The sequence below is a fragment of the Brassica rapa genome, chromosome A09 (assembly GCF_000309985.2).
Source record: "Brassica rapa cultivar Chiifu-401-42 chromosome A09, CAAS_Brap_v3.01, whole genome shotgun sequence".
Classification (NCBI taxonomy): Eukaryota; Viridiplantae; Streptophyta; class Magnoliopsida; order Brassicales; family Brassicaceae; genus Brassica; species Brassica rapa.
Genome location: NC_024803.2, coordinates 28,023,845 through 28,039,786, shown reverse-complemented (window position 1 = coordinate 28,039,786; position 15,942 = coordinate 28,023,845). Strand labels below are relative to the sequence as shown.

At 32.9% G+C, this 15,942-nt stretch overlaps 3 protein-coding genes across 4 annotated transcripts; 1 reads left to right on the top strand and 2 right to left on the bottom strand.

Annotated features, from left to right (window-relative positions):
• Window positions 1–1,631: 1,631 nt before the first annotated feature.
• Window positions 1,632–4,585, top strand: LOC103840486 (ATP-dependent RNA helicase A). Its single transcript, XM_009116993.3, has 4 exons — window positions 1,632–2,784; window positions 2,927–3,583; window positions 3,916–3,958; window positions 4,044–4,585. Exons 1-4 carry the CDS (start codon window positions 2,532–2,534, stop codon window positions 4,276–4,278), a joined length of 1,188 nt encoding a protein of 395 aa, XP_009115241.1. The 5' UTR covers window positions 1,632–2,531; the 3' UTR covers window positions 4,279–4,585.
• Window positions 4,586–4,809: 224 nt separating this feature from the next.
• LOC103840487 (cold-regulated 413 inner membrane protein 2, chloroplastic) lies at window positions 4,810–6,454 on the bottom strand. Its single transcript, XM_009116994.3, has 6 exons — window positions 6,198–6,454; window positions 5,983–6,126; window positions 5,688–5,783; window positions 5,462–5,526; window positions 5,210–5,279; window positions 4,810–5,128 (listed from the first exon to the last, which is right to left on the bottom strand). The coding sequence occupies exons 1-6, from the start codon at window positions 6,338–6,340 to the stop codon at window positions 4,963–4,965; spliced, it is 684 nt and encodes a 227-aa protein (XP_009115242.1). The 5' UTR covers window positions 6,341–6,454; the 3' UTR covers window positions 4,810–4,962.
• A 766-nt stretch (window positions 6,455–7,220) lies between these two features.
• On the bottom strand, window positions 7,221–11,806 carry LOC103840484 (protein MEI2-like 5). Of its 2 annotated transcripts, none has more exons than XM_009116992.3 (12): window positions 11,600–11,806; window positions 10,735–10,880; window positions 10,229–10,659; window positions 9,988–10,146; window positions 9,781–9,897; window positions 9,546–9,697; window positions 9,391–9,479; window positions 8,435–9,320; window positions 8,259–8,343; window positions 8,113–8,181; window positions 7,840–8,022; window positions 7,221–7,730 (listed from the first exon to the last, which is right to left on the bottom strand). In XM_009116992.3, exons 2-12 carry the CDS (start codon window positions 10,856–10,858, stop codon window positions 7,647–7,649), a joined length of 2,379 nt encoding a protein of 792 aa, XP_009115240.1. In that variant the 5' UTR covers window positions 10,859–10,880; window positions 11,600–11,806; the 3' UTR covers window positions 7,221–7,646. The 2 variants fall into 2 exon arrangements, with proteins under 2 accessions (XP_009115240.1, XP_033137246.1); XM_033281355.1 differs by having other exon boundaries at window positions 10,735–10,882; window positions 11,592–11,769.
• Between the last annotated feature and the right edge of the window lie 4,136 nt (window positions 11,807–15,942).

Sequence of the window (15,942 nt, the reverse complement as noted above, 5' to 3'; positions counted from 1 at the left end):
GTAATGTTATATTATGGAAATAAGCCGTCTTTTTTTTTAAGTGAAAAATAGTAATCTTACATATGTTTAATGTAGTTTTTTCATTTTTTAATGCTGTATGTTTACATATTTTTTACAATTTTCGAAAATAATTAATATTAAAATGTAAAACTATATTTTATGCCACGTGTCATCTTTCGGAATAATTTTTTTCCGCTGATGTGGACGCCCTATGGAGCCTCAAAAGCTCACTTTTATTAGTAGAGATTTCTATTTACTTAATATCTATATTTTACATTTTAAGATAGATGTTTAATATTTAATATACTCTTTCCATTTTTAAAAAATTGTGCATTTACTTATTATTGTATATATAATTCATATATTTATATATTTATAATATTTACTTATTATTTATTTTTTTATATATTGATTATTTCTCTTTTTTATACTTTATATTTAGTTAATGTCTATATTTTATATTTTAAGATAGATGTTTAAATCTTTACGTATTTTTCTATTTTTAATGTAAAACGGCAATGTTTAATAGAAGAACTTGGACAAATAGTCAAACATATTTATGTTTAATGTAGTATTTCCATTTTTATGTTGTATGTTTTACTTATATTTATTATTTTCGAAATTATATATAATGTTTTTTGTTTTTTTTTTATAAAACGGTAATGTTATATTATGGAAATAAGCCGTCTTTTTTTTTAAGTGAAAAATAGTAATCTTACATATGTTTAATGTAGTTTTTTCATTTTTTAATGCTGTATGTTTACATATTTTTTACAATTTTCGAAAATAATTAATATTAAAATGTAAAACTATATTTTATGCCACGTGTCATCTTTCGGAATAATTTTTTTCCGCTGATGTGGACGCCCTATGGAGCCTCAAAAGCTCACTTTTATTAGTAGAGATTATTTTATATAATTTAATAGTTTAAGTAATTTATAATATTTTTAAAATATTAAGTTGTCAATATTTTTTCAAATTTTTTATCAAAAAAAAATTGTTCAAAGTACTTTCAAAATTAAGATATTTATGTATTTTCTTATATGACATATAATTTAATTTAAAATAATATATAAACATATATATATATATATATATTTATTTTTAATACTTATTAAATGAGACTTTCAACTTATATGATTTTTTAATTATTTGTATCATGTTATAACAAAAATTTTAAACCATAGATCACAAAATTTAAATGTAAAACTTTTAAAAGTTTTAGTAATTTATACTCGTTTTTAAAAATTCAAAATATAACATATAAAGAAAACTTTTAATTTTTATTAAATGGTTACTATGGTTGTTTAATTTATTTTAGTAGTTTAAAATTAAACAAATATAATATAAGACACACTTATTTTTATCAAATCTTTATTATTCAAAATCATTAATTGTCATATATACTTTAGCCATTTTAGGTAATTCCGTAATTTTATTTATGGAAATAATAAAGCACATTAATAATGTATTTATGGTTAGTTTAATAAAAAGTTTATTATATATTTAGATGGACCAACCTATTTCTCTAAGGATTCTAAAAATCATTTTAGTGATGACATGTGGCTACAAAAAAATGTTGTAATGCTTCTCAAATAATATATAGGGGATGAAGTTGGATATGGTATGTCTAATTCATAAGGGATTAGGAGTTTAATTAAAACTATGAAGTCAGTTATGGTACCTTTAATTTATAAGAGATAGGCATTTAATTAAAATATGAGGTCCACCTTAAAAATCCACCTAGAAGAAGTTGTGATGTTTCTAATTTAATAAGATAGATATATGGACATTGTTCATTGTATTTTCCTCTTGTTCTTGATCTGTTCGACTTTGGTGAATCAAAAGTAACACATAGAGACGATAAATAAACACTTATAACTTGGGGGGAAGTTACCACATGAACTTTCTCATAAAGAAAAACTAATCTGAACAAAAGTTACATGGCGAAAAAGGGATAGAGACACATGGACGAAAAGAAGCACTTGTTTACAAGAGAAGATACAAATAAAGATAGATAGAGAATAACAACTAGGCTTAACAAGCACATTCCTTATGTTTCATAGGAAACACTTTAGCTTTTCGTTATTTTTTTTTAACTTTACTTACATGTTCTCTCTATTGTTGTTCGATTCAGTACAACAACAACAGTTAAAAGGACACTCCTAGCTCCAAAAGACAACATTCTGTAGTACTAACGTTGATTAAATAGATAAAACATTACACTCACTTCCAGTGGAAGTATGATATTCCATGTCATTGTAATAATCTTTTGAGACTAATTAACGACACAAATCTCTTTTTCACCACAAACCCATCTCATATTTTTTCATCTTTGTTCACAATTTAGGAGATGAAAGAGTTAGGACGATGTTTGAATTTTCCCACCAAAAAAGGAGCTTCTTATACATTTTCATGTACTATATAAGTTGATCTGTAAATACCTTTTCCTCTTTATGGTGTTTTCTCTTGCTTGACGATTCTAGCTTCCTAGTTTCTCCTTTCTCAAGTTTTCTTATATTCTCTCATTCATGTCTTCGCGTCCCTTCTCTCTCCCATCCCAAGAAATCTTTGATTCTATGATTCTCCTTTTCTCTTCATCTTTATACCTGAGAGATGGAACTTCTTCGCAACCATTCTATCTTCCCTCTCCCACATCCCAAGACTACCTGACAAGTCTCTCTCTTTCAAAAGCTTCAACTAACAAGGAACGGAAAGAAATGCCTCACCGTATAGCTCCTCGTTGCTTCCAGATCATGCTTCTATGCCTTCTTATCACTTCACGTAATCTCTTTGTTGTCTGTTTACAACATTAGAGTATAAGCTGCTCTGTTTTTCTTGCACATCCTTAAAAGTTTCTTAAGAGTTAGTGTTATTGCAACGAACTGACCTGTTTTCTTTAATCTGATGATTGGTTTGGTTTCAGCTCTAGATGTTATTATAGCTCAGGGAGGACAGGGTGATATACCAGTTGTTAATCCTACATCTCCAGGGGGTGATACCACCACACCAACCATAACCCAACCATCACCGCCTTCCTCGACATTCCCAGGTCCAGTCACGAACCCAAATCCACCAACCGGTGGCTATCCACCACTAGATGGTACAACACCACCAACCGGTGGTGGCTATCCACCACTTGATGGTACCACCCCAACCGGTGGTTACCCACCACTTGATGGTACTACACCCCCAGGTGGCGGTGGTGGTGGTGCACCTGGTGGAGGTGGTGACACTGGTGCAGGCGGAGGTGGTGGTGCACCTGGTGGAGGAGGCGGTGGTGACACTGGTGCAGGCGGTGGTGGTGCACCTGGTGGAGGCGGCGGTGGTGGTGGAGGCGGTGGAGGTCAGTGGTGTATAGCGAAAGCAACTGCTTCGCCAACATCATTACAGGTGGCTTTGGATTACGCTTGTGGGTATGGAGGAGCTGATTGTGGCCAGATCCAACAAGGTGCAAGCTGTTACGAGCCTAACACCATTCGTGATCATGCATCCTTTGCTTTCAATAGTTATTACCAGAAGCATCCTGGTTCAGACAGCTGCAACTTTGGAGGGGCTGCACAACTCACCAGCGCAGATCCAAGTAAGACACTTTTAACCTTTTAACTACAAGTCTACCAAGATTTTAACATAAGATCCAGGAAAGTATAATTAACTAAGTTACCTGAATACTAGCATCCAAATACCCTGCTTCTTTCTTTGCTGCCTCCATGTATTGAGCTATTTAAGACCTCTACAAGACTACAACTTGTTTGAGTGTCTAGATTAAATTCATGAACCCAGGAATACTATTCCCACCAATTTACCATATGATTCTAATGTGTGCAATAGCTCACTAACAACTAGAATTTTCACCTGTATACGCTAAATATAAATTTGAGTGTGGTACTCAAATCTTCCCTTACGCTGCTCCAGGTAAAGGAAGCTGTCGCTTCCCATCATCATCAGGAACTGTCAGGTATGTTTCTTTTCCGGTAAATTAACGTCTTAACCTGTCAAACAAACTGAGAAAAATAACAGTGATTTCTATTTGCCAAATGCAGCACAAGCCCGCCAAGTCAACCAAGTCCACCAGATTTTAATTCCCCACCTTCTACTCCTACATACCCACCCCCAATAACAACTCCAACTACAGACATACCTGGTTCTGGACCACCCTACGGCGTGGCAGAGCCAACGGGGCTTCCGAGTTTAGCAACTCATGTGTCACATAGCTTTCTCTCAGTATTTACAGCGGTTGGAATACTAGTGCCACTGCTCAGGCAAAATTATCTCTAAACGGACAAAGGGTTTTCAGGATTTCCATCTTTCTCTGCAAATTACAAGTCTCGTTTCCTACAAATACGCCATCACGATAGTATGGAGTTGAAGGAATCAGCCGTGATCAGCAAGAAGATTTTAATCCAAGACCTTACACACATCATCTGTTCTCTTGCTATAGTTCATAACGGGAAGTATATTTATTTAGTAGGAGATATTACAAAATGAAAGGGCTTAGGTTATATACATTCTTGTAGACACGTTAAGCATAATGTATCTCTTTTACAGTTTTAGAGAATAAAAAATACTTAGGAACCTGTTAAAAACACACATAAGAAAAAAGGGAAAGATGTACAAAATATAATGAACTTTACATCAAGTAGTTCCATACCTGCAAGTATTCCAAAACGGGTAGGCGCATCAACGATGGAGAGGCAAGCTCCACATTACCTGCATCACAATATCCTTAACCGTGCCTTCCTTCTGAGTTGAATTTTTCGACCCCCAACAAGTTTATTGTGGAACATTTACGATTAAAAGACCAACGTGTTACCAGTTAACAGTGCTAAATATAAGCATCTCATACACAGTGGATAAACAGAAGCACATTGAGTTGAGTAACATTAAGTAAATAAATACAGCCCATTATTTCTCGTCTCTTCATAGACATCGTTACAGAGATTTACAGATGAGGTATTGTTATTATATCAAGAAAAGGACAGATACAACTGTGACACCAATGATGCCTAAAGTGGCGACAACTGAGCCCTGATCAAACGCTTTCTGCAAGCTGCCTGCTCGTGAGAAATGCTGAAACGCCAGAAAACAAGATATTGCCAAAGAAATGAGAGCCCCTTCTTGCTTCCCTCTGCACACATGGATAGAGCCAATGAGTCTTGACTGAAGTAAACCCTCATCTTATAAACATAAAATTCTCTAAAACTCTAACCTTATGCTCATAACTTGATATGGCGCCACAATCGCCAAGAGTAATGCAATGAATGGCAGTTCAAGTTCACCTATTAAGAAAGAACAATCACAAGCAGATAAAGACAGGGACAAACTTCTACAAATTTAAAACCTGACGAGACAGAACAACCGTTACTGATATTAGCATGATCTCAAATTGCAATATGAATGAATGCCAGTAACAGACATTTGAACAAAACAAAACACTTGAAGATGAAAAGAAAAAAAAGACCTGGAAAAGCGAAGAACAGTCGAGCAAGAAGTGCTATGAATGCTGTCCAGATGCCATATTCACCCCTGCAAAACCAAATGCAAAACTTCAAGATGGGGAGTACAATCAATCAAAAAAAGTTCTCTCATCCAGAATAAGAAAAGGAGAACAGAGATAAGAAGAAGCTTTATAGTAAAGAAAAGGTAGTCATATAGCCATTAGAAAAGAAAAAAACAAGAGAGCTTACTTTGCCCAGGAGATAATGCCTGATGGTGCAGTTAGAGCAAGTAGCGGAACAACAAAGGACTTGTGGATCCCTGTACCCCTTGCAACCATCAATGCACTACCACAGAAACACCATTCAGTATATATATATAGCAATTGAAAACATTAATGAAAACACTCAAAGCTACAGAATTAGCTGCCTATCGCAATTCACACCAACACATGATGATCTCTCCAGGCAATCAAACATATATACAAGCTTAAAGTCCCTGAATCATGTAACTCGATTCGCACTAATCCATTTCGTGAGAACCTACACGCAAGAGATTGCTGAGACCCATTGTAGATTATGAAGAGACATCGGAGGAGCAGCATAACAGACCACACTCGATCCTCTCTTTCGCTGCTTCTCAGCTTTCCTAGACACAGCAGCGGCGGTTCGCTGGCGGTCTAACGGTACTCTGCCAACATTCAGAACGAGAAGAATTTACAAATCAAATGTTTGAGAAATTGGAATCGCGCGTCTTAATACCTTAGCGGATTGAAGCAAACGGCAGTCGTGCGGTGAGTTGGAACGGAGAAACCTGACGAACAAGGCCGGAGTTTAAGAGAGAGAAACGGTTTCTGGTGGTGGAGGGAGACGATCCTGGACGATGAGATGCAGAGACTCGCCATGTGTAATTTGTTTAGAAAGACGGTGGTGGTGGAAGAAAGATGACGGAGTGATCTTTCCGTTAAATCGTATCACTGAGGGCTGCAATAGTCGCCACGTGGACGGTGTAGGTTTTCGCGCAACTGCTTTAAAAGTGGGACCCGAACTTACACATACTTGGTAGCCACGTGGACGGTGTAGCTTTTCTCGCACGTGATATAAAAGTGGGACCCGAGTCACACGTGATTAGGGAAAACGAAAGCCGTTCACAATCAAATCAATCATCAAAGGAATCTTGAATCTCCACCGTTGGCATCAACTCGAAATATACAATCTATCTACGAAGGATTCCACGTCAGCATTAAATACGAATTTCATGTCGGCATGAACCGCACGCCACATGAGATTTTGGACATGACAAAGCTTCCATGTTATGTTGATAAGATTAAGATTATTAGGGATAAACGACCCACATTGGATATTAGAAGGAATTCTTAGCAATATATAAGATGGATGAGCCACTCCACTTATCACCAATTGGTTTTAGGTTGGAAATTTATCTAGTTTAACATGGTATCAGAATCCGATCCACACAGTTCAATCCGATCCATTATCGATTCAGCCCAAAATTGGCCCATCAATCCTTGTCCGAGCATTCCGAAATTAACGCTCAAAGAACCATCATTTCGAAGAGACATATTAGAGATAAATATCTTACATCGGATATCAGAAAATATCCTTAGCAATATATAAGATGGATAGACCACCCAATTGGTTTTAGGTTGGAAACCCATCTAGCTTAACAAAGATCTCATCTCTCTTTTTTTAACATCTCTACATGAGAAATGACATCTTTTAATAAGAATAAACAAACAGAAATAATAGCTTTACGAGACGAGAGAATGTAAAACTCAAATACAAAAAGACTTGAGAACGAGTACACTTTGTTTAAGTTTCTGTACAAATTGCCAAAGCTTTTAATAAATAAAAAGCAACAAGAGTCACAGAGAGCGAGAGAGAGTTACAACATCATACCCACATAAAATCCGAGTATTCATGGCTTTTGTTTATATAATATACAATGCTCCATGGAACCAAAAAGGAAAAAACATGAAGAGAAAAAGAAGAAACAGAGTAGGTAGATAGATAGATACTCCAGCTGCAGCAGCATTTAAAACCTGCAAATCCCAAAACACACTTTTGCAGGCTCCTGCATCAGTTAACTCTGCCTTTCACCCATTATGTACGGTCGTTAAATATTAGTTCTTGTAAATAAAAAAACAAACACAGCCATGATCATCACAACACCCAGTCTTCTTCTCTCTTTTGTCAGCTCTTCTCTCTACCATCGTCGTCATCATCATTAACCTCAGAGTCAAAGAGATCCCCATTCTTAGTTTCCTTAACAATAACCTGTAATGACCAAAAGCAAAATCACAACCATGTATCAACACTAGTACTGTCTTCCTTATCCATCATTTAGATTGTTGTTTGTATTTTATTTTTAAACAGGCTTTTTTACCTGTTCAACAGAGTCTGAACTGTTAGGTGTGTCGAAGATGATTGGACGGCAACGCATGTCTTCATTCATCAAGCTTGAGTTCTGAAAATGGGCTATAAGTGCAGTTTTTCCTTGTATCCTAGCGTAAGCCAATGAAGCCACTTTCTCACTGTTGAACTTCTCCCACTTCTTCCCGTTAAACGCCTGCACATAATAATAAGCATGTTATATGTTAAGTTCATCTTCTGCACTGAGTTTATTTAGTATCTTAGAAGGAAAGCGAGAGAAGGAGACCTCGTAAAATGGAATGATGAGATCCGGTGAAAGCATGTTGATGAATGCATAGCCAACATTGCATTTGTTCTGCAAAACCAAAAAAAAAAATTATCAACGGCTTGTTCTGTAAGTTAGTGAACTCCTTAATGATTCTTTTGTTTTACCTTGAAATCAATGGGCAAGTAGAGAAAGTTGTAAGTGCCTTGGTTCTTCTCATCAATCGCCGCTAGCAACATCTTTGAGGTGTATCTGTCGATGATAAAAAAACCACAAAAGAAAAGTTATATTCTAAGAAGTATCTCACAAGAAGTAACGGTAAAGAAAAGAAAATAGCTTTTACTTGTTTGGAATGTTCTTAATCATCAAGGTGGTCCTAGAATCATCTCCATTCATAATCTTCTCCAAATCAAGCTGAAACTGCTTCCTGCTTTCAACCTGGCTCGAACTGTTCTCCACTCGACGGGGTCTTCCATTCTCATACAAGCCATCAACCCCAGCGGGGAACCGTCCAGGGTTTAAACCGCTGCTTAAGAACATGGGGCTGAACCTCGGTGAAGACATCATTCTGTAACTTGAGAAACCGTTCTCGGGGTTCATAATCCCATGATTTGCCATTCTCGACGGGAAACTCACACCGTTGAGACCACCACCCATTCCACTCGAGTTCATGAACATAGTGTCCTTTGAAGACTCTGGGAAGAATCCAAAATGTTTCTCTAGAGGAACATTCGACGGTGCAGACCCAACGTGGAGATGATGATGATGATGAGGATGATGGCTGCGGTTCTGAGTTTGGTGCAGAAACGGAACAGACCGGTCTACACGAGCCGAGGAGAACGGAACCCCAGTGGATGACGTTGACCAAACCGAAGAGTTCGAAGGCTCAGAGCGTGTGTTGGGACTCCCCCAGAGAAACTCTGATCCGGACAACGTCTCGATGCCGCCTCCGTTCGAGATCAAAGGACCAGAAGGAGAGAGGTTTCCAGTGTACTTGTTATCCGGCTTTGGCTCTTGGAACAAATGAGACGACTGTTGGAAGACGTTGCTAGCAACTGGACTCCTACCGATGGGTGCAAGCTTGGAGCTTGGTCCTTGTGAGTTTAGAGCAGAAGCCAAACCAGACAGGTGGCTGTTCCTTGTAGGACTTACTCCAAAAACGGGTGACCTGCTCAGCACACTCTGAAGCGGACTACCCTCAACGGGACTGTTCATCTGCAGCCAGTTACCTGCCATCACAACAAACAGTGTTAAAATTACGATTTTGTTTGAAGAGAAGCATATAGTTAATAGACTCACTTGGGGGAGAGTTTGCCATAGGCGAACCAAGCAGCGGCAGGTAATGCAAATCATCGTTCTCAAGCTCTTGGTTAAGTTGCAGCATCAAGCTAGAAAGATCAAATGTATGGTCAGATGTAAGAAACACTACGGAGGATCAAAGAAAAGATAGAAACCTTCGACGAGCTCCTCCAGGGCGACTAGGTTCAACTTTTATACGCTTTCCAGCAATCTCGCACCTGTTCAAAGCCTTTAATGCGGCTTCAGCAGCTCGAACATCATAGAACTCGACGAATTTGTGATGCCTCTTATGCGGTGTTTCCCTTATCTGGGAGAGAAATAAAAAAACAACACTTAACACTGAATAAAACACAAGACGCTTTGTAATACAAATACAAAGAGATGAATCACCTCTTTGATCTCGCCATGGGCACCAAATATTCCATGCAAGTCATCGTTAGTTATTGAAGGATCCAGGTTAAAAACCACTAGTGTCCCCTGATTCATATCCTTCTCAGATGGATTATCCTACAGATTACGGCAACATGCACATTAGATACAAACTAGAGCGCATCAACAAGACAAGAAGACAATTGAAACAAAGAACCACTAGTGAACCTTAGGAATAGAGAAGTGAATATCCAACTTTCTCCGTCTTAACGGCTTGTTCTGTAAAGACCGCATAGCCATTCGAGCAGCACGAATGTCATAATAAGATATCATGACAAACCCTCTATGCTTACAAGTAGTATAGAGCGTTCTTATGTCACCGTATTGCTGTCACAAGAACATAACACATCAGTGTCTGTATGTAGAGTAAGCTTTGTTATAAACCAATCCAATAGTGTAGAAGTTATACCTCAAAGAGAGTCTTGAGCTCAGAGTCCTCTACATTGCTGTTAATATTCCTGACAAACAATGTTCTGGAGGGATGTTCACCATAAGGATGCTCGCCAGCAACAGTTCCGGCGCCGTTCTGAACATTGAACTGCGGAACTGCGCTTGAAATGGATAGCCTTGGAGGACCACCATTCATGCTCAAGCCGTCACGAAAGTCAGCGTCGAGCTCCATCCCTCCTCCGCTGCCGAAAAGATCGTAATCATCAGCAGAATCTGGTGGTAACTCGGTGAGGTCGAGATCGTCCATCATCCCAGTCAGAAGATCGTCTTCGTCAGGGAGCATGTTTCCAATGGAATGAGACTCAATGTCGTCAACACTTTCGTGGATGGGACGAGGAGCAGCCGCGTCGTCTATGAATGGGAAACCATCTCTGCTGTCACTTGATTGTACTGCAAAAAGAAGCAAAACTAGTAAGCAAGAGAGAACATGTGTCTATATAATGATTGAAGGATTTGGTTGAATACGTTTTCCATGGGGAAGAACAGGTAAAGAAGCGGAGAAGAGAGTAGCATCATTGGGGAGATGACGGTGGCGTCCCATTCCAGAGGGGATCCCCCAAGCTCCAGCTACGTCTTGTGGAATATCCATTCACAAAGTTATCTTCTTTGACCTGGTGGAAAAAATGATGATATATCATATTCAAGATGGACCCAGATAGAATAAGAACTTCACAGGTCAGACAAGTCATGTGTTGAAAAATTAACATGCAAGCAAGAAAGATCTAAAACCTCAAGGTAACCAAAAAAAAAAAAAAAAACTTGATCTATACGAAACTATGTACAAACCAAACAATAAACTCTGCCAGAACTCAAAAAATAAAATTGATCTATAGGAGACTATGAACAAACCAAATAATAAACTCTGCTAGAACTCAATTTTTTCTCTTTTTTTTCTTGATCAAGCTAAAAAGCAAGAAAAAATCAACTTTACATCCAAAAAGGGCATGAAAGCAATCTGATTGGGAGCTTTAAAGCATATACCAAATCAGAATCTAAGAAGATCGATGAACACACTAGCATGATTAAAACTAACCCAGTTTAGTTTTTTTTCTATCAGGATCATCAAAAGCTAAAACCTTTCAGACATGATAATGATCAATACCGCCGACACAAACAATACAGAAAAAAAGTTCAGCTTTTTGAAGATCAAAAACCCTTTTAAAATTCTAAGAAAGGGTTTAGAGAAAAACCCCAGAGATTTCAGTAGAAAAACATTCAATTGACAGAGAAAACATGATTAAGTTTGATAACCGAAAAAAATCAGAATTTGTTGCGAAAAAAGGGGGGAAAATTAGGAAAGTGAGGAGGAGGTAAAGACTAAATTAATTACCTCTAAAAGGTGCAGTTACCGAACACCGACGATGATCACGATACGAAGCACGAAGCGAGCGAGAGAGATGAATCTCTACCACCAACCAAACCAAAGAGAGGGAGAAGAAGGGAATAATGGAGGAAAAATATCAGAACGAGACAAGAAAGGATGAGAATGATTGATGGGCTTAAGGAGGTTTTTCTTAACTCTATTTAAATACATTTTTGCGTCCGATTTTGACATTTTTTTTAACTTATGATTTTGACACTTCCCTATATTTTATCTTTTATTATTATCTCTCCTGCTATTATCCATTAATGTCTTCGGATTTTATCAAATCTTTTATTTAATTTTTTCTAAGCACACACAACATATATGTGCATTTTCAACCAATACTCCATTATCTCCTATATTTACTACCAATAATGGTTACAAGTATATGGTGATGAGTTGGGCTTTAATTTAAGACTTTAGCTTTATTTATTTTTAAAGCATTAATCCTAATTAATTATGATATAGTTTTAATTTTAAAGTTAAATGTTCTGACTGGTGACATGTAATATTAAAGTTGAATTGCATTATGATTTGTAGTTCGATGTAACTTACAGTAAAAAATATGTGGTAAAAACTGTAAGTTTATGTGGTAAGTTTTGTAGTAAAAATAAAAGTTATCATTTATTAAAACTTATGACTGGTAACATTTTTGATGTATAAGTTGTCGTATGAGTTCTAAATAAAAAAATGAATATATAAATTGATAAATAAATTTTTTTATTAAGCTCTTTTTAAAACAAACAAAATGAAAAAGAAAAATTATTTTAAATAAGTATAAAAAGTTTGAAAAAGAATTTTCAGTATATATTATTTTCTAAGTATTATATAGAAGATTTGAAAAAAATTATTAGAAAAATATAGACTATCATGAAAGATATATTCATTAAAATTAATAATTTATAAAATCTTAAAATAAAACAAATAAATATTACTCCCACTCTCCCCCACACCCACCACCAATATTCCCAAATCTACGTTTGCATCTTATTTGTTCAATCTTATATATTAAAACAGAAGTCACAACCTTGATTCATGTGTGATTTTTTTAAAAATGGACCTAATGGACCTATTCATAGAAATTCATATTACATTTTAATTCATACTAATAATAAATTGAATTTTTAAACTATTTTAATCATAATATCTTTTGATATCTTTTCATTTTGAATATAAATATATTTATTTTAAAAGTCTAACAAATCTGTTTGAAAAGATTTTTACAAAATCTTCATTTTCGAAATTATATTTAAATATTTTCACTAATTTCGAAATTAGTTTAAAATATTATTATACATTAATATATTAAGTTATATAAAATGAAAAATAAAAAAATCTATAATATTTTATTTATTATATAATCATAATCAATCATATTAATAAAATTATTATATTGAGCTAAATAAAATTATTATATTGAGCTAAATATAATAAAATTGTATTAAATTTATATATATATATATATATTTTATTTTCGTAATTATAAAATATTTATGTTCAAAAATAAAATCTAATATGTTGGTAAGATGGGTTAACATTATCAAACTATATAATACATGTATAAAAATTAACATGTATTTCTATAAAGTTAATAATATAAAATCTTTATAACTACTTTAATCATAATATATTTTCATTTAAAATATAATATATATTTATATATTATATTTTAAAAATTCTAATAAATCTGTGTAAAAATATTTAAACAATAACTTAATGTATTTTAAATTATCGTTTAGAAATGAAAATAAATAAATTATATCATATTTTATCTACTTTTATAGTCATGATCATGTTAAAATATAATTATTATACTAAAATAAATATGATAAATTATATTCAATTGATAAATTTATAAATTTTATTTTCATAAATATAAACTATTTATTTAAAATATAATATGATGATAGAACGGCTTAAAATTAACAAACTATATAATACATGTCTAAAAATTAAGATGTCTTACACTTTTATATATACAATAATAAATTATCTAAAATGAATAAGCATAAAAATATTGGTAAAAAGAAATTCAGTTTTGAAATACGGGTCAAAATTTATCCTAAATTAAATACAAAATATTTTTTAAATATATTTTCTCATGAATATATTAATTTGCTTAATAACTAAATACAAATACAATAAGATAAATATATAATAAAAAGTGGCAAATACATAAGGTTTAAACAATTAATTAATTATAACATGTAAATTATAAAATTATTGTATTTGAAATAGTTATATAAATATTTAAGTATATGATTAACATTAAAAATATATACTACTTATGTTCTAAAACAATAATTTATTTATAAAAAAATAAAAACAAACACCCGTGCGGTTGCACGGGTCAAAATCTAGTATATATTATTTTGTAAAAAGTCCTGTTCAAGATTTTCATTTTTCTTAAAACAAAAAAAAAATCAATCAAATTTGTAACTCAACTTCTAAAACATGAGATTTTAGTTGATGTAGGTTTACGTTTTGAGTTAGCAAATTTATAAAGAGTCTAAGTCAAAATTGTAACTCAAGTACAACACATCTTAAATCAAACCTAAAATAAAAAAAAACTAAATTTAATACATGATTGGTAACATTTTTGAGTTGTAAACCTAACTCAAACTTAATCAATGGTAACTCATGTCACCAATCAAAACCAAAGTCTTGAGCATCTACAACTTTTTGTTTTTGTTCATGTTTTACTTTTTTTTTTTATTAAATCAACTTTTAAAATGCTTTATGAACTGTAGTATTTTTTTACAGTAAAAAAATATAAAGCTACAACAATAAAAACTACAGTCTAAATCCTACAGCTACATTCCTACATCCACATTTCAACCAATTATCCCATATATTTATATACTAGTTTAAGATTCCGCGTAAGAACATTTTATATACAAATTATGTTTAAGTATTATTATTTGTCTAACGTTTTTACATATTATGAACAAATTAATAAATATATATTGAATAACTGAAAAACTATTAACTGTTACATATATACTTAAATTGATAGAAATAATAAATTAAAGAAATCACTTTTGTTTATTTACTATTATTTTGTGGTAAATAAATTTAAACAATAATTTTCTCTATTTTGTATTGTATGTAATTAAATTTAAATAATATTAACATAGATATACAGTATATCTTTAATAATAGCTATTTATTAAATGATAAACTTCCAAATCATATGGTTTTATGATATTTTTTATATCTTTAACAAAAAATTTAAACCATTAATAACAAAGCTTTTAGTGTGGGACTTTTAATATTTTTAATAATTTATAATCTTTCTTGAAAATTTAATGAAAATTTCAAAATTAAAATATTAATTTCTCAATACTTGTTCAATGCAAAATTTTAAATTAAAATAGTTATGTATTTTTATATGGTATATAGTTTAATATATGTATATCAATCTAAATAACTATTAAATGTTATTTTTACTTATATGGTTTTATGATCATTTGTATTTTATTATAACAAAAGTTTTAAATCATTGATCACGAAATTTTCAATGTGAGACTTTTAATACTTTTTCGTTATTTGTAGTTGTTTTTAAAAATTCAAATATAACATATACAAAAAATTTAATAATATAATATTTAGCAAAAAATAATGGAGGATATGTAAATTGTTATCTAATCTTTCTTGTTAAAATCATTAATTGTCAAATATCTTGGATTTGACAATTTTTACCACAACAATCTTGGATTTGTCCTTTTTCAAGAGTTTCAGTTCTCAGAAATCAAAATTAGACGTATTTTTGTGCATTAGAGGAGCTTACCGATTTGAGACCAAATCATACAGTTATCGCTCAATGATGGTACTGTTTATGACTTATGACGTCATTTATTTCTAACGATCATTTGGATTATTAGTAACTGACTTGTTTTTTAATCAAATACATACGACTGGTAGTATGATCTAGTTGTATATTTAGGTAGGCAGTATAACTATTTGTTAACAATGAAGGTATAACTATATGTTATAATGCTTTAAAAAAACCTATAAAATGTCTATAATTATATTTTATTTTCAAAGATCTTTAAGTTATACATATTTTCTTTTAATGTATATTTTATATTTATTTATATTCAGATATATATATACATATATTATTTGTCAATTATTTTTTTGTCTGTGAACTTTCGCGGTTAAATTTAGAAAGGCTAAAATCTATAATACTCTTAATAAATAATTAGATTTGTTAAAATATAGTTAACCATGTAGATTAAAAATGAATTTCATTAAATTAACAACTATCATCATCTAAAAATAATTATATTATGCTATAAAGTCTTTAT